The sequence below is a fragment of the Octodon degus genome, unplaced genomic scaffold (assembly GCF_000260255.1).
Source record: "Octodon degus isolate 3935 unplaced genomic scaffold, OctDeg1.0 scaffold00037, whole genome shotgun sequence".
NCBI classification, from domain to species: Eukaryota; Metazoa; Chordata; class Mammalia; order Rodentia; family Octodontidae; genus Octodon; species Octodon degus.
The window spans coordinates 7,806,653-7,832,948 of NW_004524613.1; the positions used below are offsets into that span (position 1 = coordinate 7,806,653).

The following is a 26,296-nucleotide window of genomic DNA, read 5'->3' on the forward strand; positions in this document are numbered from 1 at the left end:
AAAAAAAAAAAAAAAAAAAGAAAAAGAAAGAAAAAAGGATCAAGTCTATTGTAAACAGCTGGTCAGCCAGCAAGTATGCAATCAATCCCCTTTGGCTTGACTTAAAAAGAAATGGCTGGGGAACGTAACCTAGTGGTAGAGTGCTTAGGTAACATTGCGAGGTGATGGGTTTGAGTCCTAACATTATGAAGGATAAAAGATTTCCTACTTCCTGTACCATCTCCATAATTTCCTTTTCTTACCTGTAAGTTCACTACTACTTGAGTCTTTTTTAACATCCTCCAAATTGCTCAATTCCAAATCCACACTTCCAAAATCATCAGAACCACAGGGAATCACTACTTCTTGATCAGAGATCCTAGAAATGGAGAAGGGATTTTATCAATTAGTTTTTCAGAAACTGCTTTGGTCTCATTATTCAATTGAAAGCCTAAATGTTCCCTTCTCAGACAGGCATTATTGATCATCAATGTAGAGTGAGTAGCCTCTCTCCATCTCAGCCCACAGTTATTTTTTGTCATGGCATTTAATCATCAATAACAATTACTTTATTCATTTGTGTTCATCTGTTTGGCTGTCTCCTATCTGACTGTAAATTCCACTAAAGGAAAATTTTGTCTACGTGGACCTCATTGTATCCCCAGCACCTACAAATTGTCAACGTCATGAGGAATGAATGGATTAGTGAGAACTACTAAGATGCTGTTAGAAACAGATTGAGGAGAATGACACCTTTCCAACCCGCCGAAAGTCTCCATGCCCTCATCTACTTTTGCTTCTTGCCATACCACATAACATTTTTAAAATACGTTATTTATCACTTCTCAGGTATTTTTAAAATGTATTTATTATTTTTGCGATACCAAGGATTGAACTCCGGACGGGTGCTTATGCTGCAGAGCTATCTTCCCAGCCCTCAATTACTTCTGATGTTCACTGCTTATCTGCTATTTCCTCCTGTTACAAGGTAAGCTCCAAAAGGGCAAAGATGGGGGCCTGGCCCTAGCTCAGTCCTTTCAGTGGCTGCTTCCACAAAGCTGTCAGCCTCAGGTTCCTGGAGTTCGAACCTCACAACTCTCCCGCTGGCCAAAAGTGCCCTGAAGGCATTCGAGGAAGGAAAAAAAAAAAAAAAAAAAAAACTTATTCCAATAGGGCAAAGATCTTTGGCTGTCTTCAATGTACCCCAGAGTCTAGAACAATGCCTAACATGTACTAATAATAAAACTGGTACAGTGATTCAGTAGATCTACATTTATTGAATGTTTAACATAGATTAATAAATAAAAGCAAGTTGCCCAACAGTGGCTATCTGATCTCACTTTCATTTAACAAAACAGTATTTTTGGAAAAATAGTAAGTATGTATATGCATATATACACATACACAAATATTGGAACATGTAGATTAACATAAAGTTCAAGCCAAACACTTGTGGAGTGAAATCGTTGGAGAAAAGTTTAATTTTTCTACCTTCATATTGCTTAAAATTTTTATGTTGGCATGTATATTAAATGTTGACAAAGATGTAGAACAAAAATAAATCATACACGTTGCAACTGCAAACTGGAAGTTGCATAGAATTACTTTGGAAATAACTTGGCATTGTTTAGAAAGTTGAAGGTGTGCATATTTACTCCTCTACTCCTAGGAGTATATTCTAGTGAAACTCCTGTCTGTGTATCTGGACTATGTAACAGAATGTCCACAGCAGTAGACATCACAGGACAAACTGGAGCCATCTGTGGCCTTCAAAGGCAAAACAGATAAACAGATAAAATGGAGAGAAGAAGTCAATGGGGAAAATATACAGTAAATTCCACTTACAAGTTAAGAAACATGCAAAACAAAACAATACTTCTTGGAGTTATAACTATACTTGGAAAACTGAGAAAAAAAAAAAAAAAAAGCAAAGAAAGTATGATCTGTAAGATGGGCAGCCCTTAGGTTCTTAGATAGGAGGGAAGAAGGAGGATAGAATGGATAGGTTCAGAAAACTTCAGAGTTATGTTTATGGTGTGTATGCATCTGCTTGTGGCACTAAGGATTGAACCCAAGCCCTTAGCACTGAGCTATATGCCCAGTCTCATTTTTTATTTTGGTCTTAGAGTCTAAGTCACTAATTTGCCCAGGTGGAGCTTGAACTTGGGATTCTCTTGCCTCAGGCTCCTAAGGTGCTGAGATTGCAGGCATGGGCCATGCATAACCACTAGATTGGTTGTGTTTTTTCTTTCACAGAATAGCTGGTACAGTTTCACTGTGTACTTATTCCTTTTTCCTTATACTTTTTTTAGTTTTGTTGTTTGAGATGGGATCTGACTACGTATTCCAGGCTAGCCTTCAATTCACTTTATAATCTAGGTGGGCCTCAAATTCATGGTAATCATTCTGCTTCAACCTCCCAAGTGCTGGGATTACAGGTGTGTGCCACCACACTCAGTCTCAATCGCCGTCCCTGTGCGCCCCAGGAGCAGGGCAGGCACAGCAGTCCAGCAGAACAAACTCCCAGCTTCTGCAACTGCCTAAGCAGGCTTTAATCTGCTGAGCTTCCCCCACCACCACCCCGGAACTGGGATTGAACTCAGACCCTTGTCAGGCAAGCGCTTATTCTACTGAGCCATCTCCTTGGCACCTTTCACTGAGCTATTTGGCCAGCCCTTAAATTGACTTTTTGACTAAGCGCTTGCTTAGACAAGTGCAGGGACCGGAGTTCAATCCCCTGTATCACATATCACATCGAGCAGGCCACCAAGACCAGGTGTGGTGCACACCTGCCTGATGTAGAGAACTACCTGAGCAGCTTTCCTTGAAAGAAGAGCAACTGTCTCCATTTTGACTGCGCCTAACCATTTTTCCTCATATTGATATGTACAGAGCTGGCTAGGACATCTGTTTTTCCTTTCAATTGGCCTTATGCAATGGCCAATATTGGTCTAGCTGAGGTGCTGGTGATAGTCTTTGAAGGTGGCGTGCTGTTTCCCTGGTAACCTTCACCTGCTGCTCTTTAATGTGAGCCAGGTTGAGACAGGAGGAGGAGCCAATGCTCAGCACTGCCAGCTGAGATCGAGCCTTAAGCCTCAAGATAAAGGCTATGACTTCCTGGGGCTTGAAAGACTACATCAAAGCTGAAGCACCTGACCCCCCAAAACATTAGTTACTATCTCAATAGCATAATGCAGATTACTTTCTCTGCATATCCTCTCTGCATATGGCAGAGGTAAATGTAGGCCACCCACCTAGCTCAGCTCACAGTACTCACCTACTTCCCACAATTCTCAGTCATTCCTCTTCAAACCACTCCTCCACTGAATAAAACCCATTGAGACCCTGGGTCAGTCTCTTTGTTCCAGAAAGCCATCTCTGTGGCTGGATTTAGAGCCCCTTGGCTCCCCAGTAATTACAAATATGTTTTAGTGTCTTTACTTTTGCCGTGGGTTGCGCTGAAAATAGTAAACTAGAATTAACTTGGTGGTATTCCAATAATATAACTTTGAGATAACAAATATTGGTTTCTTGGACTGAGATAGAGACTCCTACAACTGTAATGCCAGTGCTGGGGAGACTGAAAACAAGAGGATCACTATGAATCTGAGCTGTTTAGTGAGACCCTGTACCAAATACATAAAAAAAGAAAACTGAAAAAAAAAAAAAAAAAGAAAATTGACTTTTTAAGAAGCTGCTAGCTGTACATAGTAGCACATACTGTAATCCTAGCCCTCTGGAGGCTGACGAGTGCAGGAGAACTACTCCAAAGTAAAGGCCAGAAGGGCTGGGGAGACAGCTCAGTAGAATAAGTGCTTGCCTTGAGGGCAAGGACCTGAGTTTAATCCCTGGTTCCACCAAACACACACACACACACACACACACACACACACAGAGTCAATGCCAGAGCAGGCTACATAGTGAACCCCTATCTTCAAACACACACACACACACACACACACACACACACACACACAGGAGCTGCCAATCTCTTTCTTTCTTTTTTTCTTTCTTTCTTTTTTTAATGTTTCTAAAATAATGGTACAATTATGTTCCCAGCAGTAGTATATAAGAGTTCCAGTTGCTCTACATCCTTGCCAATATTTGATATTTTTGGTCTTTTTTTATATTGACTAGTGGATATACAGTGATGTCTCTGTGGTTTGATTTGCAAATATATATGATGTTTTTTGAGCAGGGTCTCTCCACCTAGCCCAGGACAACTCTCTACTGAGCTGTTTTTTGACCTTTTGTCTCTTGTCTCCTGTTTGTGTTTTCTGCTTTTTCTATTTCAGCCCTACCTAAGCATAGCAGCTGTAGCAATCACAAGCCATCCTACCACCCACCCTAACAGATTCGATTTTGCCCCTCCCACAACACACAACGGTAGTGCAATGGTCTGGGGTCGATCCAAATTACCAATCAATCAATCAACTACATGAATATAGTAACAGTACACATGTCACAGAATGTTAATAAGAGATTGATTAAATAACGTATATGGAGTGCTAAGTACACTGTAGGACCGTATTGTAAATGCTTAATAATTAGAGCTATTAGTTTAGATCAATCTCTTCCATGTTTGAATCTGTTAAACCTAAAATTATAGGTTCCTGGCAGTTATTGAAAAAAATTACTGATAGGTTTTGTAAATTAGATAAAGTTCACCCAGAAGGTCAATTATTAACAACTGAACTGTTTATCTTTGGAGCAAACTGCCATAATTTTCTACAGGAAAAAAAAATACGTTTGGATTGTACTGCTCTGCCCTTCCCACCGGACCACTCCGGTTCCTTTAAAATTGACCGGGCTTCAGAGAGACAGGTGAATGACAAAGCGGTCGGCCAATCACCGTAGTTAGCCAATCAGAGGCGGCCCCGTCCTCCGCCCAGCCCCAGGCCTCGTTCAATAGCATCCGGGTAGCATCTAGGTTAAGACCGTTGCGAGGCGGTCGGTTCCAAGTGGACCAGAGTGCGGGGGGGAGTCAGACCTAGACCTTGAAACCTCGAGGCCCTTTGCTTGAAAGGCCTGGAATCTTCGCCGCAGCTGCTGGGAGCTGCAAGGCCCAGCGAGACCGTGGAGACTGACCTGTTTCTAGAGCCCATCCCGCTAAGTGGAGTCTGCGGGCAGTCCCTGGTGTCCCCTCCGGCGCGCTCGTAGAGCCACCTTCCCGAGCGGAAGTCAGCCTGCGGACTGGGCTCCTGTGGGACCTGCTCGGAGGAATGGCGCCGCCGGGTGAGGAGTTGCGCATGGCTCGATGAGGGGGCTCCTTGGCCGGCACGTCTTGGGGAGTGGACTGTGGTCCGTGGGAGCCTAGTTCCAGCCACTCGGGAGCTGGCCAGGCGCGATCTCCTTTCCCTGCGGGGCAGGGGCATGGGCTTGGACTCTTGATGGTAGATGGTCTGACCGAGGACTGCGAGCTGGTGGGAGTGTCCACTACCAGTAGGGGGGTGGGGGGGGTATGCAACGCGGTGCTACGGGTCCCCCCGAGGCCCAGCCGCGGGTGGGGGGGCAGGGGTGGTAGGGGGGCTGCGCCTGTGTTCAACCTAGACCTGGCTTTCCTCATTCATTTGATTCTTGCGGACATTCTATAAGCCGTCCCGGACCCACTCATCATTTCTGAGCTTTTAGCTAATTTTTCTGTTCCTTTTCAGTAACTGAGGCAAGAAAATTGCTTAGCTCTCTCTCGGGGCTTAGAGCATGTCAGATTCTAGGTGCAAATTTAAGGAGTCTGCCACGTTTTCATTATGTGGCCCAGCTCCAGTTATTTAACCTCTCTGCACCTCAGTTTCTCACCAGTGAAGTACACTAGTCATATTATCTGCTTCTAGGGTTCTGTTTAAATGAGGTAATCTCCGTGCATACTTTAGTGCATGGCACTAAGCAAGCACTTAATAAACTTAACTGCATTGGTGGTTATTAAGTGGATTCCACAGGGTGGAATCTCTCGTCTTTATCACTGTGTGGATTTGTGCTGTTGTTAGTACCGTTAGGCAAATGAGAGGTTGGAGGCCCAGAGAAGGAAAGTAACTTGCCAAGAGAGCACAATGATTTGGCTCGTTCTTCATCTATTTGAGATGTGGAGGGTGGTGAAGCGGTTTAATTCGAAATTGGGATTCAGACTGCCTGCAGTTTGATTCTGGAATCAGTTTTTGCCTCAAGGAAGATAGCCACTTCACTTAGGTGTTGTGAGTAGTTAATGACTCAGTGAATGTGAGGTTTTTAGAACAGTTTGAGACTACCCCACACATGTTAAGTGCTCCAATTTATAGTTAGAAATGGTTACTGCTGTAAAAGGTGAGAAGATGAAGATTCTGGCAGAGTCTATGCTAGGGGAATTTGTAGCTGAGAAAATGATAGTCCGCTGGTCATTCACTAGATTATAACACATTGAGGATATGCATATACAATAGACATTGGGAATTCAGTGTTAGTATCCTGACACCTCTTTTAAATCTATTAGCAATTCTTATAGGGTTTAACTTTTTTTTTTTTTTTTTAAGATAAGGTCTTGCTAGGCAGTTCAGGCTGGCCTTAAGCTCATTTTGTAGCCCAGGCTGGTCTCAAACTCACAACTATACTCCTGCCTCAGCCTCCCAAGTGCTGGGATTACAGGTGTGAGCCGTCACACCCAGTTAGGCTTTAGCTTTGACTTCTACCCAGATTTATGACCACCTCTTGCAACTCTCCAGACCACTTTTACCTATTTACTTGGGTTGTGGCAGTAGTAGTCTTACTTATACCCTTCTGTTTTTGCTCCTGCATAGTCTGTTCTCAATGTAATATTGTCTGTTATCAAACCAGTGATCCTGTTAAAACATGAAGTCAAATGACACCTGTGCTCCGAGAGTTCCAGTAGCTCCCATCTCATTGAGTAAAAGCTGAAGTTTCCTCAGTGGCATACCAGGCTCTCTGGATTTGCCTCAGCTTCCTGTCCCTTCACTCTTTTCACCCTTTGCTTACCTTCCCTCTGACCATACTGCCCTTCATGATTTAAAAAAATGCCTTCAATACTCCTGATTCAGCATTGTATCTTCCTAAATACCTGCATGGCTTGCTCCTTTTTCAGGTCCACACGTAATACCTATTTCTTCCTTGGACCTTCACAGTTTGGACTGTGTTTAAATAGCAGCCCTGCTCATATATCCCTTTGGTGATTTTTTTTTTCTTTCTTTTTTTGGCAGAACCGGGATTGAACTCAGGCCCTTGCACTTGCCAGGCAAGCGCTTATTCTACAGAGCTATCCCCCAAGCCCTGTTTCTGCTTTTAATATGGGTGCCAGACAATTAACTTTATCATGAAGCAGTACATTCAGAAGTGTTTTGTTGTTGTTGCTTTTGTTTGTTTGCTTGTTTTGAGACCTGATCTTGCTATGTAAGTCAGGCTGGCCTTGAAGAGCCAAGGCTGGCCCCAAACTTGCGGCAGACCCCCTTGAGGTTCCCAAATGCTGGGATTACATGCATGTGCCACCAAGTCCAGCTGTTCTAAAATCTTTCTATATTGGCTCTGTGAATGGTTTTATTCATTTTCCATGTGAAGAAGCAGAGGAGCTGCTGTGGTCACCTTGCTGCTAAACAGGGGGCTACAATTTCAGCTTGGCTTGTGGGGATGGGTTCTTTTGTTCTCTGCTTCATTGGGGATCTAATTCAAGTGAGGATTGTTTTAAAAAAGAGATGCTTAACTACACTGAAGTTCCAAAGTAAAAATAAGCAAAGTTGAAGCAGGAAAAAACATGATAAAGTAGGGGTAGGAAAGAACTTGTCTCCTTGAAAAAGCAGGCCAGAGAGCATCAGATGTTGGATGAGCAAGGGAGGAGATCTGGTTGAGAAGTGACAGGGTCAGGTAGGAACTTAGCATCAGCTCTGTACTGTCCTGACTAAGAGGTGTAGGATTTTTGAATGCTCTTAAATGGGAATGGTGTGATGCGTCTTGAGCTGTAGCTGCGTGCAGCTTCTGGAATTGTCCTGACAGTTGAAGACCAGGCTCACACTCCTTCATCTTCTCTTCAGGTTATACCTCTTCCTTTTATTTTTTTAATATTTATTTTTATTTGTTTATTTATTTGGTACAGGTCTTGCTATATAGCTCAGACTCATAGTGACCCTCTTGTCTCAGCCTCCCCAGCACTGGGGTTACAGGCATGTGCCACCATCCCTGGTCTTGGGGCTGGCATGGTGCACCTGGGGCTCTGGGGCTGGCATGGCATGCAATAGCCGGGGTCAAACCTGGGTCCCTGTACTTGCCAGGCAGGTGCTTAGACTGCAGAGCTATCTCCCCAGCCCAGATTTTATCTCTTGAGTTCATTGCCCTTTCCTACATGATCTGGTTTCCAGACATTGGTGTATGTCCTTGGTGGGACTCTGTAGAATTGGGAGTCGTGTGGCGTATATTCACTGTCATTTTCCCCCAAGGTTCAAGCACTGTCTTCCTGTTGGCCCTGACAATCATAGTCAGTACCCAGGCTCTGACGCCCACTCACTACCTCACCAAACATGATGTGGAGAGATTGAAAGCCTCCCTGGACCGTCCTTTCATAAGCTTGGAATCTGCCTTCTACTCCATCGTGGGACTCAGCAGCCTCGGGGCCCAGGTGCCAGATGTAAAGGTAAGGCTGCTCTTGTCTGGGTGCCTAAGAATACTCAGGAGAACCTGAATCCCCTCACTTTGTCACTTTTAGGTACTGCTTCAACTCATGCACTTTCAGAGATAATCTAATCCGATATAAAAACTATTTATTTGAATTTGGCAGGTTTTTTGGAGGGCCTAATGTGTATTTAGGTTTGTACCGGGTGTTTTTAGTGAAATAGAACAAACCCAAGTCATTGATCCTGTAGAAATTTGTACATTTGTACCATAGCTCTGTGCATGACACTGTTTAAAACCATATGTATGTTAAGTGCCTAAGCATGTGGCTAATATTTATAGTAAGAAAATTCAAGGTGGAGGTACGTACATGTATTAAACAGTGACAGTCACTGCATCGGGGAATTCTGATATAGCTTTTAGACTTTTAATGAAATATATCATAATTAAAATGTTTTTGGATTCAAAGAAATGGTAAATGAATTGCATTCATTACGGTATCATGGACAGATGACTATAAATTTCTTTGTTTTTAAATATGTGTTTAGTACAGAGTCTACAGGGTCTCACTATGTAGATCGTTCCAGTTTTAGTATGTGTGCTGCTGAAGCGAGCACTCACTATGTAGATCGGACTCATAGTGATCCTCCTGTTTTCAGCCTCCCAAGCACTGGGATTACAGGCATGCCCCACCATGCTCAGTCTCAATTGCTGTCTCAGCTTGTCCTGGGGGCGGGGCCAGCACAGCATGCTGAGGAAAACCTGGTCCCTAGTCTGCCTAAGCAGGCACAGATGACTGTAAATTTAGGAGTTGTCTTAGTCACTTTTCTCTTGTTGTTGAGACAAAATACTTCATAGAAAAGTTAAAGGGGGAAAGGTTTATTTGGCTAACAGTTCATACAGGTTTTAGTCCATTATTGGCTAGCTCCAAGGCAGGATGGCACATGGCAGAGGAGCAACTGTTTGTGGTAGCAAAATAAGCAAGGGCCTTAACTATCTTTCTGCCCCTTTATCTGTACTACTTAGGGTGGGTAGTACTCACAGCCTTAATCCTAATGTCCTAGAGTCTAACACTACACTGTGAATTAAGTCCAACTTCACACACTCTAGATCCAGTCACCCTGAAAAAAGTCCCACCTATGACTGTATGAGGCTTTGGGGGGACATCTAGACACAAGCTGTAACAGGTGTATAAAACACTATACCCACCATTTATTAGTGCTAGTTCTGCATGTGGAAAGTCTAGGCAGGCTTGCTTGATCACAAACCACCAAGAGCTGGAATTGTTTCTATGCAATATAAGTTATCACAGACAGGGGCCGGGGACAGTGCTCAGTGGCATAAGTGCTTCCCTGGCAAGTGCAAGGGCCTGAGTTCACTCCCTGGTTCCAACAACAACAGAATTTACAGTCATCTGTGCCTGCTTAGGCAGACTAGGGATCAGGTTTTCCTCAGCATGCTGTGCTGGCCCCGCCCCCAGGACAAGCTGAGACAGCAATTGAGACTGAGCATGGTGGGGCATGCCTGTAATCCCAGTGCTTGGGAGGCTGAAAACAGGAGGATCACTATGAGTCCGATCTACATAGTGAGTGCTCGCTTCAGCAGCACACATACTAAAGGTCAGGATGAAAGTACTACCCAGGCTTAGCTTTTACTGGAGAAGGATCTGCTTCACGTGAAGCTCTTGGCAGGATCACTTCTCTTTGGTTGTAGATCTGAGGTCCCCATTTCCTTGCTGGCTGTTAGCCTGGAGCAGTGGTGGTAAACCTATGGCACACATGCCAGCTGTGGGCTTTGTGTTCTTGAAAGCTCTACGAGGTTCGCCATCGCTGCTCTTCAAGGGTACCTGAATTTCCTCTGATGTAGTCTCCTCTTCCTTTAAACCAGCAGTTGCATGTTGAGCTTCACGTCTGTCTGAACTCCTCTTCTGCTTTCATCTAGAGAAAACTTTCTACTGTTAAAAAGGCTTATGTGTATAGGCTCACCCACAAACATTCTGAATTTTAAGGCCACCTGACTTGGGGCTTAATTACATTAGGAAAATCTCTTCATAGGTATTTATAGATTTATGTTTAAGTGACTAATCAGGAGATAAAAATGTTTGGGGTGAGTAGGCATCTTTAGATTTCTGTCAGATTTCTGTCCAACAACTTTTTGTTGTTGTTGTTGTTGGAACCAGGGAGTGAACTCAGGCCCTTGCACTTGCCAGGGAAGCACTTATGCCACTGAGCCATGTCCCCGGCCCCTGTCTGTGATAACTTATATTGCATAGAAGCAATTCCAGATCTTGGTGGTTTGTGACAAAATTTATTTCTGGCTTATACTATATGGCCATTGTGAGTCAGCACTGCTTTGCTTTCTGTTTCTTCAGCCTGGGGTTTAACTGATTGGGCATTCTGTCTGGAGCCTGTGCAGAAGGCAGATGAGCTCATGACACTTAAAACCTGTGATCAGAAGAGATACATGTCATTTCTTTTTAAGTTTTTCATATTACTGCATTTAAAACATGGTCATGCCTGGTTCAGCAGGTGAGTGAAGTAGAGAATATGTTTTGGTGAGCATAACCCATCCAACTAGCCCGAGTTACTTGTTACTGATCCTCCCTGGCTCCGATCTGAGAGCTAGCTATTGCCTTCCTTTAAGACTTCTCTGAGGAGGCTAGGAGTGGTAGTGTACATGTATAATCTCAGTACTCAGGAGGCTGAGGCAGGAGGATTGCTTCAAGTCTTTTAAGGCCAGTGTATGCTGCATGGTGAATTCAAGACCAGCCCGAACTACACAGCGAGCCCATGTCTGAAACCCCCACCCCTCCAAAAACAAAAAACAAAACACTTCTCAGAGTGGTGGGTACCTTATCCTATTGAATTGACACTTTAGCCTATGATAGTCTGAACTTGCTCATTCAGCGTTTGTTACTGAACACCTGTGCTGGGCCCTGGGAATACAGTGGGGAATTCATTATAACCACTGTCCTCAGAGAGCTTGCAGTGCGATAGAAGTTAAAATAAGGTGCTATGGTCTGGATGAGTTCCGCAAAGGCCTGTTCTGCAAAGGCCTGGTCCTTAGCTTGTGGTGCAGTTGGGAGTAGGTAGAAAGTTGGGCCTAGTGGCAGGTCTTTAGATTTTGAGGAGTGATTTTGAAGATTGTGGGACCCTGGTCCCTTTCTCTCAGTAAAAGAGACCCAAGAGGTAAATAAATGGTTTTACTGTGCCATGCCTCAGTCTTGCTGTAATTTGGCACCACAGCATCCACTGCCTTCTTGTACGTGGATGCAAGCTGTTCTTGTAGCCTCAGCTCCTGGAGGATGTCCGTCCCCAGGATGCCCCTGGTACTGGGGAGATTGTTATGGGTTCTCCGCATAGAAACCAGGCCAGAATCCAAAATTAAAATTTAAATATGAACCTTTTCTTACTGGGCCCAGGACCACTTGACCATACTCACGCAGGAGAGGACAAACGGTGATGAGCCTTAAAAGTATAGAAATTTTAAAGGTAGAAACAGCATCCGGTTTGGTAAACAAATTTGTCATTTAACATACAATAGTACCTTTAGGGACAGGTGACCATTGCTCAGCATACATTTTTTCTGGGAGCATTGTTTTCTGGAAACTCAGACTATTGGTGATTTATCAACGGTACACTAAGCCTCTTTGCAGCCTTACAAGGAAGCAGGGTCACGGAAAGTTGAGCAGAGTAATTTTTTATGTTTAGTTTTACATTAACTCATCACAGAGATGTGGGTAATGTAGGATCGAGGGGTCACAGTTGTTGGTTTCATTTGCCTAGTACATCTCATAGTCATCTATGTATGCCACCTTCCTTGAGACTTTTGCAGGATTGCCATAAATCGGGCTATAGTCTGTCTCAGTGTTCATTAATGTGAGCACATGTTGCATATTTATTTAGCACCAATGAATAGCAAGCTCAACATGAGGCTTCAGGTCTTCTGGTGTTCCTCCTAACAGGGCACTTTGATCTAGTCCCTGATTAAAATTAAAGGCCCGCATGGTCTCATCTGCAGCAGCCATATAGTCTTGCAAGTTTATGGCACATACATGTGCCTCTGGGAGGCTTGCTCTTTGGAAACTGCTGGTTGGAATGTAATTACCTTTAAAGTGTTAAAAGCACATCATTCACTGTGTTCAGTCTGCTTGGGCCTCTGATTCTTCATAGCATGAATTCCTCACTTCCTTCTGTATCCCTCAGTGTGTCTCAGGACTGTACTGCAGCTTTCTCCTCCTTGGCTCTGGGCTTAGTCCCGTCTCCAGGTCTGTCTCCTGGCTCCGGTGACTGCCAGTTCCACTAGTTCCGGCATTCTTGATTGAGCTCCTCCCAAGCCTCACTGGCCACCTGCCTCTGCTTTTGCTGTCAGATAGTGACTGCCTCCTGTTCAGCTCTCATATGATTTCCATCTGTTCCTTATACTCACAACCTCTCGCAGTTTCCTGGAGCCTGTCATAAGCTAGTCTACCAATGCGTAATCTCTGGTGTGATGGGCTGCTTTTCTAGCAGTGGCCCTGGCCTCTGGGTCTGTCTTGGACTTGGATTTAGATTTCACTGTGGCTCTGGTGAGGATTTCACACTTGGGCCCAAAGCTGCTGGAGTGGGCTCTGTCCCTGTCCCTGCCCCACTGCCCATCTCCTTTATTTTTGTGGCTTTGGCGGGCTGCAGCTTATTTATCTATATTTATAGAGTACCTAACTTTCTAATTGTAAGATGTTCAAAGAACAGTTCATTTCATACTTCTATTTCCAGACCTGTCATGTATTTTCATTAAACCTCACTTCTTCCAGCTTTGCTGCTACAACTTCTTGTGACATGCAAAACTCCAAAATTAGCTGGGCACAGTGGCACATCACTGTAATCCCAGTACTCAGGAAGCTGAGGCAGAAGAATCATCTCAATTTCAAGGCCAGCCTGAACTACATGAGACCTTGTCCTGGGAAGGAGGGTGGGGGAGGAAAGTTGAGGGAGGAGAGGGGAGAGATAGGAAAGAGGAGGGAGAAGGGGAGGAGACAGAAGGAGCAGGAAAGGGAAAGGAAAGAAAGGACAGGGAAGGGAAAGGAAGCGAAGTGAAGTGAAGCAAAGCAAAACGGGCAAAAGACTCCAAAGATCTACCACTATGAGAACCACTAATGCAGTATACCTAGCAGATATGAAAACTGTTTACTTAGCTGAAAACAACAGGTGACCAGAACATATACTATGACATGAAATGACAGTGAGAAAAATTTGGTGGCATGCTGTGTGATGGTACATATAAAAATAAGTGTATTTGTTAGAGGGTCTTGCTATCTGGTTCAGCTTGGGCTTGAACTCACTGTGTAGTCCAGGCCAGTCTTGAACTCAAAATAGTCCTCTTGCCTCAGCCTCTCAAATGCTGAGATATAGGCATGCAGCACCACACCTAGCAAAAGTAAGTGTATTTGTAAGTCAGATGCTGAGCTAGTTACTGGGATGGCAGCAAATGGAGTCAGTCCTTCACGTGGCCATCACTGATGGAGCATCTGCTGCATGCCAGGCATCATGCTCGGGCCAGGAAGACCCCAGAGCTCCTTACCTAGTGAGAGACAGTTTGCCTTAATAGTACTGACGAGGAGGTACATGCAAGTGTGGTGAAAGGGTCTGTGGGGGTCTAGCAGAGGGAGCTGGCACGCATTGTCTGCCACAGCCTTGCACAGGGGCATTGCCATCTGTGCTGAGCATTTGCTGCCCAAATCCTTCACTCAGTGAGTATGTAATAAGTTTCTGCTAGGCACTAGGCATGCTGCTAGACTCTGGGGGTTTAGTGTTGAACACAGAATGAGTCCCTATACTCTTAGAATGTGTTATCTAAAAGTAGAGCTAGGTATCAATCATGTAATCACATACATGCAGGACTATTTATAATAACAGCAAGTTTTATGAAGGTGAGATATATGTTACAGTTTTATAGGGAACCTCATAGGTATAAAAGAGGGGAGTGATTGGGTCCGGGAGGCTTTCCCAAGGATTTGACTGAGTTTAAGTCCCACTGTGCTCCCAGGCTTCAGCCCCTTGAGGGCAGAAACTTGCCCATTTTATTTGCTGTGTATCCCCAGGGCCTAGCACAGTATGTGATACATGGTGGGCTCTGAGTAGGTGTTTATCAAATGAAGGAAGCTATGATTGATCTGAATTCTAAATGGAAAGTAGGAGTTAGCTGGGAGGCATTGGAAGGAAGGGGTGGCAAGCAGAGGACACAGGCTGAGCAAAGGACCTGTGTGGGGAGAGAGGGAGCAGGTTACATCTGAGAAACTGGATGGGGGCTGTGTGTTAGGGGTGCGGCGCAGTGGGGCCTTGGCTCCTGCACAGAGGGTTGCACTCTTTTCTCACACAGCAGTTGATTTCAGGTAATGAATATCATTGTGTGATTTGGGAAAGACTTCTCTCCTGCTTTGTGGAAGACAGACCGGCAGGGTTACTGGGTTGAGACTGACTACAGAAAAAAAAACAGAATGACACCTAGATTTTCAGCTTTTGCCACAAAGATAGATGGCCAGACTCCCATAAGGTAGGAGCTCCAGAAGAGAATTAGGTGTGTGCAGGAAAGAACATGGATTTTGTCTTTGGTGCACTGGGCTTGCAATGTGGTGGAGTCATGTAAGTGGCTGAAGAGTGCAGTCTGGAGGTACAGACCCAAGGAGTGTCCGTAAAGGTTCTGGATGAAGCATGGGCATGTGTGATGCTTGGAAAGAAAGAAATGGGATGAGAAGTGGGCCTAGGCATAGAGAACACTGCAGCATTGGATGAGCAAACAGCAGAGCACGAAATTACAAAAGAGCAGAGAAGTAGGAAAGACCAGTTTCCTGGGGTGTCTGGTGGGATCTGGGAAGCCGAAAGTAACTGTTTCAGAATGAGGAAGCGATCCATCTGTCCAGCGCTGAAGGATGAACACTGGAAAATCTCCTTTATTTGGAGGTATGCTTATGAGCAGTGGGACAGAAACCAGGTTGGGATAAACAGAGGTGAGGCAGGGAAGTCTTTAGTAGAGGCAGCTCTCCAGGGAAGTGGGCTGTGGCAGAAGAGAGACCCAGTAGCTGGCAGGAGAGTAGAATAAGGGAAATTTTATAGGTAATTGTAAGTTATCTCTAATTTTCTGACTACATTATGAGTTTCACTTTGAGTGGGATAAGGCAGTGAGTGGGCTTTCAGGAAGAGCACGCTGTACAAAGCCCAGAGGCCTGTTGCACTGGTTTTGTTGGGCTCTGAATTCAGATTTCTGTGCAGCTGTGCGGAGGCATGGGCATGTGTGGCAGGGGACGGGCTTGCTCACCAGGGACCAGTGCATGGCTTAGGGGTGATGAGAGACAGGTAGCTGGAAACTGCTTGTAGAGGGAACAAAGGAGGGGCTGGTCCAGTGGGAACCATGTACTGTCTTTCCTGCAGGACCTGGTCACCATGAAGGTTCAGGGAGCTGTAGGGAAGAAAAGTGGAGGCAAGCATGGAGGTTCCTTACTAGGGAGACTGTTGGGATAACTGAGGATTATGGGGCACAGAGATGGATGTCAGTGTGGGGATGGACGTTTAGGGAGCCATTCTCTGCCACCCTGGAATGCGGCAGGGCAGCTACGGCAGAGCTGCTTGTGTCCTGAGAAGGCTGCCTGCAGCCTCAGCCCCGGAGGCTCACTGAACATGCACGGCTTGTGAGTTCTTTCCCCTCCTGCTGCTGTGCAAATCATGCTCTCAATTTCTCGGATTTTGAAGCAAGTAAGTGCTGGTACCATTTACCTTGAATTGCCTTTACAAGGCGTTAGAGTAAGTCTGATGCCAGTTTTACTCTGGAACAGATAATTTTAGTGGTCTTTTGAGAGAGATTGTATAGCTCAGATTCTGGAGCTGGGCCGCCTGGATTTGAATTTGAGCTTTCCTAGTTGAAAGCTGAGTGACTAACCTTTGATAATTGACTTTGCATCTCTGGTGCCTTACTTTTCTTGTCTATCAACTTAAAATAATAAGCATGCCTTCATGGGATTGGGGATTGAATGAGAGTTGCACATAAAGTACTTAGAACATTGTGTGTCTTTTTGTTGTCGTTGTTCCTGAGATATTTAGGAACACCTCAGGGATGCTCTACCACTAAGCTACATCACCAGCTCTTTATTTTGTATTTTAAGTCAGGGTGTCACCAAGTGGCCAGGCAGACCTCTGACTCGCTCTCCTGCTTTGGCCTCCTGAGTTGTTGGGATTCCAGGCTTGCAGCACTGTGCCTGGCTTTGTGACACTTTTTTATGTGTGGTACTGGTTGAACCCAGACTTTTGTTTTCACTGAACTAAGTCCCTGGCTGCCTATCCCACCCTCACCCCCTTTTTTGAGAAGGGTCTTGCTAAGTTGCTGAATTGCCCAGACTGGGATCAAACTTGTAATGTTCTTTCCTCAGCTTCACAGAATGCTGAGATTACTGCTCATGCCACTGCACCCAGCATGTGTGACACATTTTAAGGGCTCAGAAAAAAATAGCGGATCAGCGGCTTGCAAGCCACAGCTGATTGCTGTCACAAAAAGCTCTAGAAGATTCCTGCCACTGTTTGAGGTCTTTGGTGCTGTGGTACCATCGTTAAAACACCAGAGGGCGGCAAAGCTCTAGTCTTCAGTTTACCCACATTTGCCAGAAAGGGCTCCTTAGTTGGCTTTATTTTATGTTTATGCAAGATATAATATTTTGTTTTCTTTTGCCCTCAGGATTCTTTCAAACTTCTGACTGAAACGTGTTTGTTTTGAGACTTTTATATTTTATTCATAAAACATTTTTAAGTATTTTGGTTCAAGTAACAAATGTACACAGTAGAACATCGCATTATATAGATTAGTTGTTAGAAAAGCAACAAGTCATTACTTGGCTCACCTTCCCCTGCTCCCTGTCCTCCAAGAGCACCACTTTCAGCTGGTTTTATTGATACATATATATAGATAGATAATATTGATACATATATATATAGATAGATAGATAGATAGAGATAGATAGATAGATAGATATTTTGTTGTTTTGTTTTTTGGCAACAGGGTTTCACTATGCAGTGCAGGCTGGCCTTGAACTCACTTTGTAGCACAGGCTGGCCTCAAACTCGCAGGGACCCTCCTACTTAAGCCTCCAATATTGGGATGACAGGCATGTGCCCTATGCTGTTATTGCCATGTAATTTTGAATAGTTGAATCTTAGATTACTTTAACAAAGTGTTTAGCAGTCCATTAAGCAGAGTCTCTTGGAGCTTGATGGGGTACATATGGTGAGGCTTTATTACTCCTACACCAGGTTCTGTGGTGGTGACTATTCTGTGCTCAGGTGACTAGTGATACGTACTGTATGCACACACCTGTAATCCCAGCACTCAGGAGACTATGGCAGGAGGATCCCTGTGAGTTGAAAGCTAGCCTAGAACACAAGCAAGATCTTACCTTAAAAAAAAAAAAAAAAAAAAAAAAAGGAGTACTAGAGAGGAAGGGTCCCTGTCCTGTCCTGAGATGATCCCAGCAAAGGCCTCGAGGAAGAGGTACGTGTGAGTGGAGACTAAAGCAGGACCTGGTTTGGCTCATGGGCAGCACAAGGCAAAAGTGGTGACTGCCCAGGGAATGGCAGGACCAAGGCATCAAGTGACACAAGCGTGTGCCCAGCCAGAGGGTGATACTCAGAAGTGGAACGTGGTAATATGATGAAGCTGGCCCAGAGGGAGAGCGCCTCAAGGAGGCATTGCAGGTTGCCTGAAACTCTTGAGTCTTATCTGAGAAAGGTGGGGAACCACCAAAAAGTTTTCATGGTAAAGCAGCATGGGCACAGGTGTGCTTTGTAAACATCAGTCTTGAAGCATGGCTTGAGATGAGTTAGGAAGTGGTGAGGAGCTGCCCTGAAGTAATGACAGAAGCCGGAGAGTTGGATTGGGGTTGAAAAGTGAAGGTCGGCTTGGTAGGCCTGGAGGGAAAGGAAAGTCAAGAATGATTCCCTGCTTTCTCTTTGCGTAGTTGGATGCAATGCCTTAAAATACAAGTGAAGAAAGATTTTTAAACTGGGCATGGTGGAACACACGTACTTAGGCTGGCTGCCAGTTCAAGACCAGCCTGGGCTAGATAATTAGCTCAGGGCCAGCCTGAAGTACATAATGAGTTGTCTTAACAAAAAGGAGGAAGAGAGGGAGGGGGAGGAGGAGGAGGCTTTGTGGTCATTTTAGATTTATGGAGTCTGATTTGCCTGTGGAGACGTCTCATTGGAGACATCAGTACAATTGGAATCCGAGGACGCTGTTAGCATTTACTGCCTTTGTTATTTTCCACAGGTTACTTAGCAGCTCCAAGCCCCTTTCTGTTATCTCCTAAAGACCTGTGTGTAGGGGCTGGTGAGATGGTTCAGTGGTCTAAGGCACCTACTTAGAACAAGCTTAGCAAAGCACAGGGACCGCGGTTCAAACCCCCAGCACCACATGCCAGCCCGCCCCGCCCCCTGGTGGGCTGAGCTGGCTACACACACAAATAAATAAATTAATTAATTAAAAAAAAAAAAGAGTTCTTTAAAAAAAAAAAAAAAAAAAAGACCTGTGTGTGCTTTGAAACGAAGAGCCTAATAGACACCCAGCACAGGTCACAGCTAGGACAGGAAGCCGTAAAGCATCTGTTCCTTTCTTTGGGAATTAGGAGTAGTGTGTCCTCAGGCTTGTTGCTCTTCCTTTGAAGTCAGCAAAAATTGGTAACTCAATGTCCTACAGAAAATAAATACCTAAAGCTTGCAATCTGTGTAGCTCATACTTCCAAGCCATCCTAGATGGCTTACGGTTTTATGGATCAGCCTAAATACCTTTGCTTTTTCCCACTCATCGTGTCACTGCTTAATGTTGACTTTCACCCTTATTTTAGAAAGCATGCACCTTCATCAAATCTAACCTTGATCCCAGCAACGTGGATTCCCTCTTCTATGCTGCCCAGTCCAGCCAGGTCCTCTCAGGTTGCGAGGTGAGTCCAGATTTCTACACAGATATTTACTTTTAGTTGTGAAGTGGCTTGTTCAAGGGTAAAGGTCATGGTATGTTGTTATTATTATTATGCTTGGGGCGGGGAGTGTGTTGGGTGACAAACCCAGGGCATTTTCTTGCTAGGCAAATGCTTTACCACTGAGTCATATCTCCACTCCTGTTTTTTATTTTAAAATGAGACTCCATTGGTGTGAATGGGAATTTCATTCCTGTGGTTCTTTTTCTCCTTAAGAAAGTATGTATTTCCCCTACATTTTCACTTTTCATGGGTTTAAAGTGAGTTTGTCTTGCAGTTGTTGCTTGTCTCTAAGGAGGCCTTGAGTTTTTCTTTTTGTTTCCCTTTTAACACTTAGTGTTGTACGTGTACCCCTACCTGAGCGTTCTGGATCATTTCATTGGGCATTTGAGAACCATTATGTAGATAAGTAACTTATCAGCCTCTTTTAAAAGGGGTCATGCTGAAGTTTTTGAATATTTATTTCTTGGGTCTAGGAATTAGGGAAATAGTGAGCATTGCTAGGTGTGACTTGTCAGCTACCACAAATTGCCAGAACTTGCTGAAGCTCTGTCTGCCACTCTTTTCCCAGATCTCTATTTCAAATGAGACCAAAGATCTGCTTCTGGCAGCTGTCAGTGAAGACTCTTCAGTTACCCAGATCTACCATGCAGTCGCAGCCCTCAGTGGCTTTGGCCTTCCTGTGGCATCCCAGGAGGCCCTTGGTGCCCTTACTGTTCGTCTCGGGAAGGAGGAAACTGTGCTGGCGTGAGTTGTCAGTGATCCTTGGGTTGGATCCTATCCTGAGAGGGGTCTTTGAGTGGTACAGCAAATGCTTCCAAGGTACCTCCTATGTGCCGGGTACTCTGCTGGGAACAGCAGGCACAGCCCTGAACTAAGGCAGGGAGGTCCTGTCTTTGTGTGCTCACATAGACACCTTCCCCTGCAGGCCACTCAGGCAGGAGGCGAGTTGTGCACCATTGCCAATGCCTGGGCGTGGAGAGACACGGGTGCGCTTTGAGCTTAGCGGCAGAGCAAGGGCAGGTGACTGCAAGAGTAAAGCCTGCCGCTGCATGCGTCTGCTCTTGAGGCTTGGCCAGGCGAGTGAGATGTTGGCCGTGAGGGCTCTGCAGAGTAGAAGGGCTTGCGGCATCCCTGAAGTGGTGAGGCGGAGTATCTGGTGTGGGCTCTGCGCACTTTGACGGGAGGAAGCAGACTCTCAAAAGGAGTAGGCAGTGCAGAAGCACCTTGTAGGGCGGGAGGGTTGAGAAGCTTTCCTGTTCATTAGGTTGTTTGTTTGTTTGTTTGTTTGTTTGTTTTTTGGTGGAACCGGGGTTTTGAACTCAGGCCCAGCACTTTGCCCTTTGTAGTCCTTTGATGTCAGGTCACATATTTTCTTCAAACTCCCTTTAGATGGAATGTGTCCCCAGTTACTGCCATCTTGTGTTATAATGTCACTGTCATTGCCTTGCCATTCGCTACAGAAAAACCTCTTCCCTCCAACCAAAAAGAGAAATGTTCCTCGAAAACCCTAGAAATAGAAGTACCAGAAAGGTGCACCTGCTTTGGACTCAGACAGACTTGGCTTTGAACACTAGCTGTGTTCCCTTCTTGCTGTGAGACTTTGAGCAAGTCAGTTAATTTTTTTTTTTTTTTGTACTGGGAATTGAACTCAGGACATTGGGCTTGCCAAGGGGGCACTGTGCCACTGAGCTACATTCCCAGCCCAAGTTACTAACTTTTTTGAGCCTCATTTGCAGAGTGGAATCAAGAATTCTTACTGCATAGAGCAGATGTCAGGGTGAAGTGATATAATAGATGTGAAGATCCTAGGATGGTGCCAGTTCCTGAGGGCTGGCAGGAAACTGTTCCTTCTCTTGAGCTTTTCTTTCTTAGGTGCCTTTCTCAGGGAGCCAGATACTTCCTTCTTTCCTTCCTCACTCCCTTTCTCCCTCCTCCTCCTTCCTCCTTTTTTTTGTTTTTTTCCTTTTCCTTGAGACAAGGACTTGCTATGTAGTTCAGGCTGGCTTTGAATACTGAAGCCTAGGCTGGCCTCGAACTCAAGGTCCTGCCTCAGCCTCCTGAGAGCTGGGCTTATAGGTGTGTGCTACCATGCACAGTGCTGTAGTTATTTCTATATTATATCCTAAGCTTCTTTTTTTTGCAGTGCTCATAGATCCTGGCAAATTGTGCCCAATAAGTTAAGGCTGAAACTATACTTCTCTGTTTCTGCTATCTTATAAAAACAGGTAGAGAGCTGGGGAGATAGTTCAGTAGAATAAGCACTGGCATGGCAAGTGCAAGGTCCTGACTTCAATGCCCAGTACTGCAAAAAACCAAACAAACAAAAACACCCTAACAGGTAGACAGCACTCATGTTTCAGCTTAAATAGAAGCATGTTCAAATGCCCCTGAGCCTCAGTGTTTTCACAGGTAAAACCTAGAGAATGGTATCTTTTTATTGTGAAGATCAAACTGGAAGGGTGGTTTTTGACTTCTGCTAATTAGTCCTACTTAGGGGAATCGAATATAAACTGGGATAGTTTGAAATGAGCGTTTTGTACTTCAGTAGAGTTATTCTAGGAAAATACATACTTATAACCCTGTCTTGAAAAGGGAAGATATTTGTAATTATGAATGAACCATTTGAGAAGATGTCATTGTGGTTGCTCATAAACCAATTTCTCTGAATCATCTGCTGTATATTAGCAAGATAAGATCTGCTTTCTTAGTGTTTGAAAATAGTACTCCAGAGAGAAAGAAATTACTGGCTGGGGAATAAATAATTAAAGCCAGTGACTAAACTTTTCTAAAGCTAAGTGGGTTAATTTAATTCTACAACTCATGAGGTTCTTACCAGCATGGCACTCTGTCTTCTAAGGGAGAGAAAAATGATATTTTAATTGAAAAGTTCTTTGTAGGCAATCTCAACAGCCATTTCTGAAGTCAGCATTTATCATGGGCAAATGTGGGGCTTGACTTGTTTGAAAATTCACATTTCATTTTGTCAAGTGCACAGTAATGGCAGGCATCCCTTAGCAGCCGCGAGCTCATGGGGCTTCTCTCTTTATGAATTGTGACTCCTCCGTTCTCCAGCCTGTCATCTTAATGGGATTAGTTTTCCACAGAAAGGATTTAAATTGTTATGATCTCAACATAAGTAGACAGATTCTTGCTCTACACTCAGTGATACATTGGCTTGGTAAACAGTGGTTTCTGAAGGACCCAGCCATCTCTCTGGAGTTAGGAAACCATTCTATGCTTGAGCAGCAGACTGTGCGCCCACCAGAGGGCTTTGACTTTCCTCAGTTCACCCGGAGATACACCGTTTATGTTCTCCTAACTGCATTAGGAGAATAGAATCTAATTAGAAAATCAGGTATACATACCTGTCATGTTCTGTCTTAAAAAGTTTATCTTATAGAATGCACTCCATAAAGGAACAAAAATTATGACTAAGCCATATGGATGAAGTATTAATACTTTTCTACATGTATAAGTCTTAAAAACGTCATGCTAAGTCAGAGAAGGTCATGTATTTGTATTATAACCATTTATATGAAATATCCAGAATAGATAATAAAATAGATGTGTTCTTAATGCTGGAACATAGGTTGGAGTTGCCAGGGGTGATGGTAGACAGAAGGAGAAACTGCTGGATGGATGCAGGGCCCTCTGGCCAATATAGATATTTTGAATCTAAGGACGTAGCAGATGTACAAAATTGTGAATGTTGTCAATGCCACTGAATTAATAATTTTTAATTTTTAAAGAATTTTTTCATTTGGTACAGGGTTTCACTACACTGCTCACACTTGTAGTGATTCTCCCCAGCTATGGGATTACAGGCGTGCACCGCCAGTTTTATGGCTGGCATGGCATGCAGTACCAGGGATCGAACTCAGGACCTTGTGCTTGCCAGGCAGGCGCATAGACCATCAAGCTATCTCCCCAGCCCCTGAATTAATCATTTTTAAATGATCAGTTTTGTTAATGTGAATTTCATCTTGTTAAATTTAAAATTATATATATGAATGAAGGTCCTTTTTTGTTTTTTGGCCAGCTCAGCCCACCCTAAGGGTGGGGCTAGTGCGGCATTTGGTGCTGGGAATGGAACTGCGGTCCCTGTGCTTTGCCTAAGCTTTCCTAAGCAGGTGCTTTAGACCACTGAGCTATCTTGCTGGCCCAAAGGTCTTTTATAGTATTATAAGGCTTCATTTTAGAAAATTGTCATTTGGAAATGAAGTGAATAAATTGTGATATGTGTAGGCATTATACATAGTATGTCAATGAGAGTGAAGTGCATTTATGCATACTGAAAGATGTACACATGGATTATTGAATTTAAGTTGGAGAGCAGTTCTATTTAAAGGTAAGCATTACAAGCATTTAAACTATCAAGTTTTGATAAATACTGTAAGTACTTTTATAATAAAAAGTAGAATAAGAAATAAGAAAATGAGAATAAGTTACGGTTTAGGACCAACTTTTCTCATACTTTTATCACACTGTCTGAAAGATGAGTGACATTCAGATCTTCTAGCAGGATTTTTGTAGCACAGATATTACCCAGGTTTTCAACACACATTTGTTGAACTCTATGCTTCGCTTCATTTCTTCCTCCCCTCCCCTTCCCTCTCTTCTCCTCCCCTCCCTTCTCCTCCCCTCTTTTCTATATGAGACGAAGTCTCATTATGTAGTTTAGGCTGTCCTTAAGCTCACTTTGTAGGCCAGGCTGGCTTAAAACTAGCAGGGATCCTTCTTGCCTCAGCCTCTTGAGAGCTAGGACGACAGTATGCTCCACCGTAACTGGCTTTGAATGTTTTGTCTTCATGTTGTATTACTGGTTCAGAAAAGCTGCACCAAATTCTACTTAATAGTCTCTATAGTCTCTTTTATCTTGAGTAAGAACAGTAGAAGATTAATAAGCAGCCAATGTTGGCCTAATGTAGTGTCTTGTACAGCACTGGGGATGCTACATATACCTTGGTTAGATCGTAATCTCTGTAAAAGCATATCCCTTATAAAGATAACTGATTCTTGGTCTCAGTGTTCTATTGTTTACCTTTTAGAACAATCCAGGCTCTACAAACAGCATCCCATCTGTCTCAGCAGGCTGATCTGAGGAGCATTGTGGAGGAGATTGAGGTATGATTCTTTTTTGCCGAGTGGGTCTCTTACTTTCTGTCTTTGATTTGATGCCTTTTAAAAGTCTTGCACATAAGACTGATTTGTTGCAGCCCATGATATTTCATAATACTGACACACTTTTGTTCTTTGTGTTAGAGCAGTGTATCTCAGGAAATATTTCTCAGGCTAGTACAGTTCCACTTTTGTAGAGCTAGTCTAATGGTGCACAGATTTTAGAGCCCAATAAACCTGAAAACTCACACATTCTTTTTCTGTTGCTTACTGTTTTGTAATCTTAGGCAGTATGGTGGTTGCAGGAACAGTGAGGTTCTAAAGAGCCTGAGCAGTTACTAGGTATTTTATTACTATGCTGTCTTTGCCCAGGACAACCTATTCTTCAAGAAAACTTTTGGACTCCATAGCCACCATTGACAGGCAGGCCTTGCAGTCCTTCCGGATGTCTCACAGGCATCTCAGCTGCCCAGTGATGTTGCCCGGGCAAGCAGTCTATCTCTCATCTTGTAGAGCAGCAACTAAAAGAGGGAAGTATTGTGCTTGTAGGTTGTCCCCTAATGGGTGACCACAGAATCCATCTGTGTTGTGATGCTTCTTGGGTGGACTGCAGCCTGGCCCTCTGGCCTTCTCCCCAGAGCAGCATGGGCCCCAGTGTTGTGGCTCCTGGACTTGGGCGGCTGTGCTCCCAGAGCTACTGGAGATACTGTTCTCCAAGGGTTGATAAGTGCCTGAGGTGGCCTTAAGATTTAGAGTGAGAACTATTTCACAATGCTCTGTGCTGGACTGACATCTTTTTTATCGTCCCTTGCCTTCCAGTATTTTTCTGTTTTATTGTAACAGGATCTTGTTGCCCGCCTGGATGAGCTGGGCAGCGTGTATCTCCAGTTTGAAGAGGGGTTGGAAACCACAGCGTTATTTGTTGCTGCCACCTACAAACTCATGGACCATGTGGGGACTGAGCCATCCATTAAGGAGGTAGCTGTCCATCTTGGGCATGAAACCAAAGGGGGCCACCAACTTTATTAGCTGAGCACATGTGTTTTCAGAGAGGATGTTAACATGACACCTTGGGACCTTGTCAATCTATCTTGAGTTAGGCCTTAAGAATGAGAAGTGGAAAGAAGTGCCACTGCTAAGAAACTGATTATGTGACAGTCATGTAAACAGGTGTCACAGTGGCTTTACTGGGGTACAGATACATCATGAGGTAGTGGCAGGAAGGCCAAGTGTGTTACGCTTTTTTCCTTATATCCTCTTCTGCTTGTCTTATGAATGCTTATGACTTGATGGCCCCTACAAATCCTCTTTCCCTGAGAAGTGCCCTGTACTTCAAAATTGCGTTTTCTTCTCTGGCTCCATCATTCTCAGCTATGGGTAAACCTAGCTAAAATTGGTTGACTGGTAGTTTACTAAGAGGCATGTGTCTACCAGCTGCCTGTATTTATTTATTTATTTTTTAATTTTTGTATGCTTTTTTTCCCATAATTTTATTGAGAGACAAATAGCAATGAGACAGTTTCACATCAAAGTGGTATGACAGTTTCAATAATTAACACATTGCATACTCTCTTCCTAGTGGTTATTTGCTGTACAAGATGCAGACATGATATCCTATTT

General features: G+C 44.1%; 2 protein-coding genes across 3 annotated transcripts in view; one reads left to right on the forward strand and one right to left on the reverse strand.

Annotated features, from left to right (window-relative positions):
- Mroh8 (maestro heat like repeat family member 8) overlaps positions 1-5,363 on the reverse strand; it is a 69,493-nt gene extending 64,130 nt beyond the window's left edge. Inside the window, exons 1-2 of the mRNA XM_023714797.1 lie at positions 5,068-5,363; positions 243-358 (exon numbers count right to left, since the gene is read on the reverse strand). Of these exons, the coding sequence (XP_023570565.1) occupies positions 243-358; positions 5,068-5,354 (403 nt within the window). The 5' untranslated portion in view covers positions 5,355-5,363. The remainder of the gene's footprint in view (positions 1-242; positions 359-5,067) is intronic.
- The window catches only part of Rpn2 (ribophorin II), a 66,904-nt gene continuing 45,545 nt past the window's right edge, over positions 4,938-26,296 (forward strand). Inside the window, exons 1-6 of one of the 2 annotated variants that reach the window (XM_023714798.1) lie at positions 4,938-5,214; positions 8,391-8,584; positions 19,424-19,519; positions 20,127-20,302; positions 24,607-24,682; positions 25,520-25,654. In XM_023714798.1, the coding sequence (XP_023570566.1) occupies positions 5,202-5,214; positions 8,391-8,584; positions 19,424-19,519; positions 20,127-20,302; positions 24,607-24,682; positions 25,520-25,654 (690 nt within the window). In that variant the 5' untranslated portion in view covers positions 4,938-5,201. The remainder of the gene's footprint in view (positions 5,215-8,390; positions 8,585-19,423; positions 19,520-20,126; positions 20,303-24,606; positions 24,683-25,519; positions 25,655-26,296) is intronic. The other variant, XM_004630890.3, reaches the window with a different exon arrangement.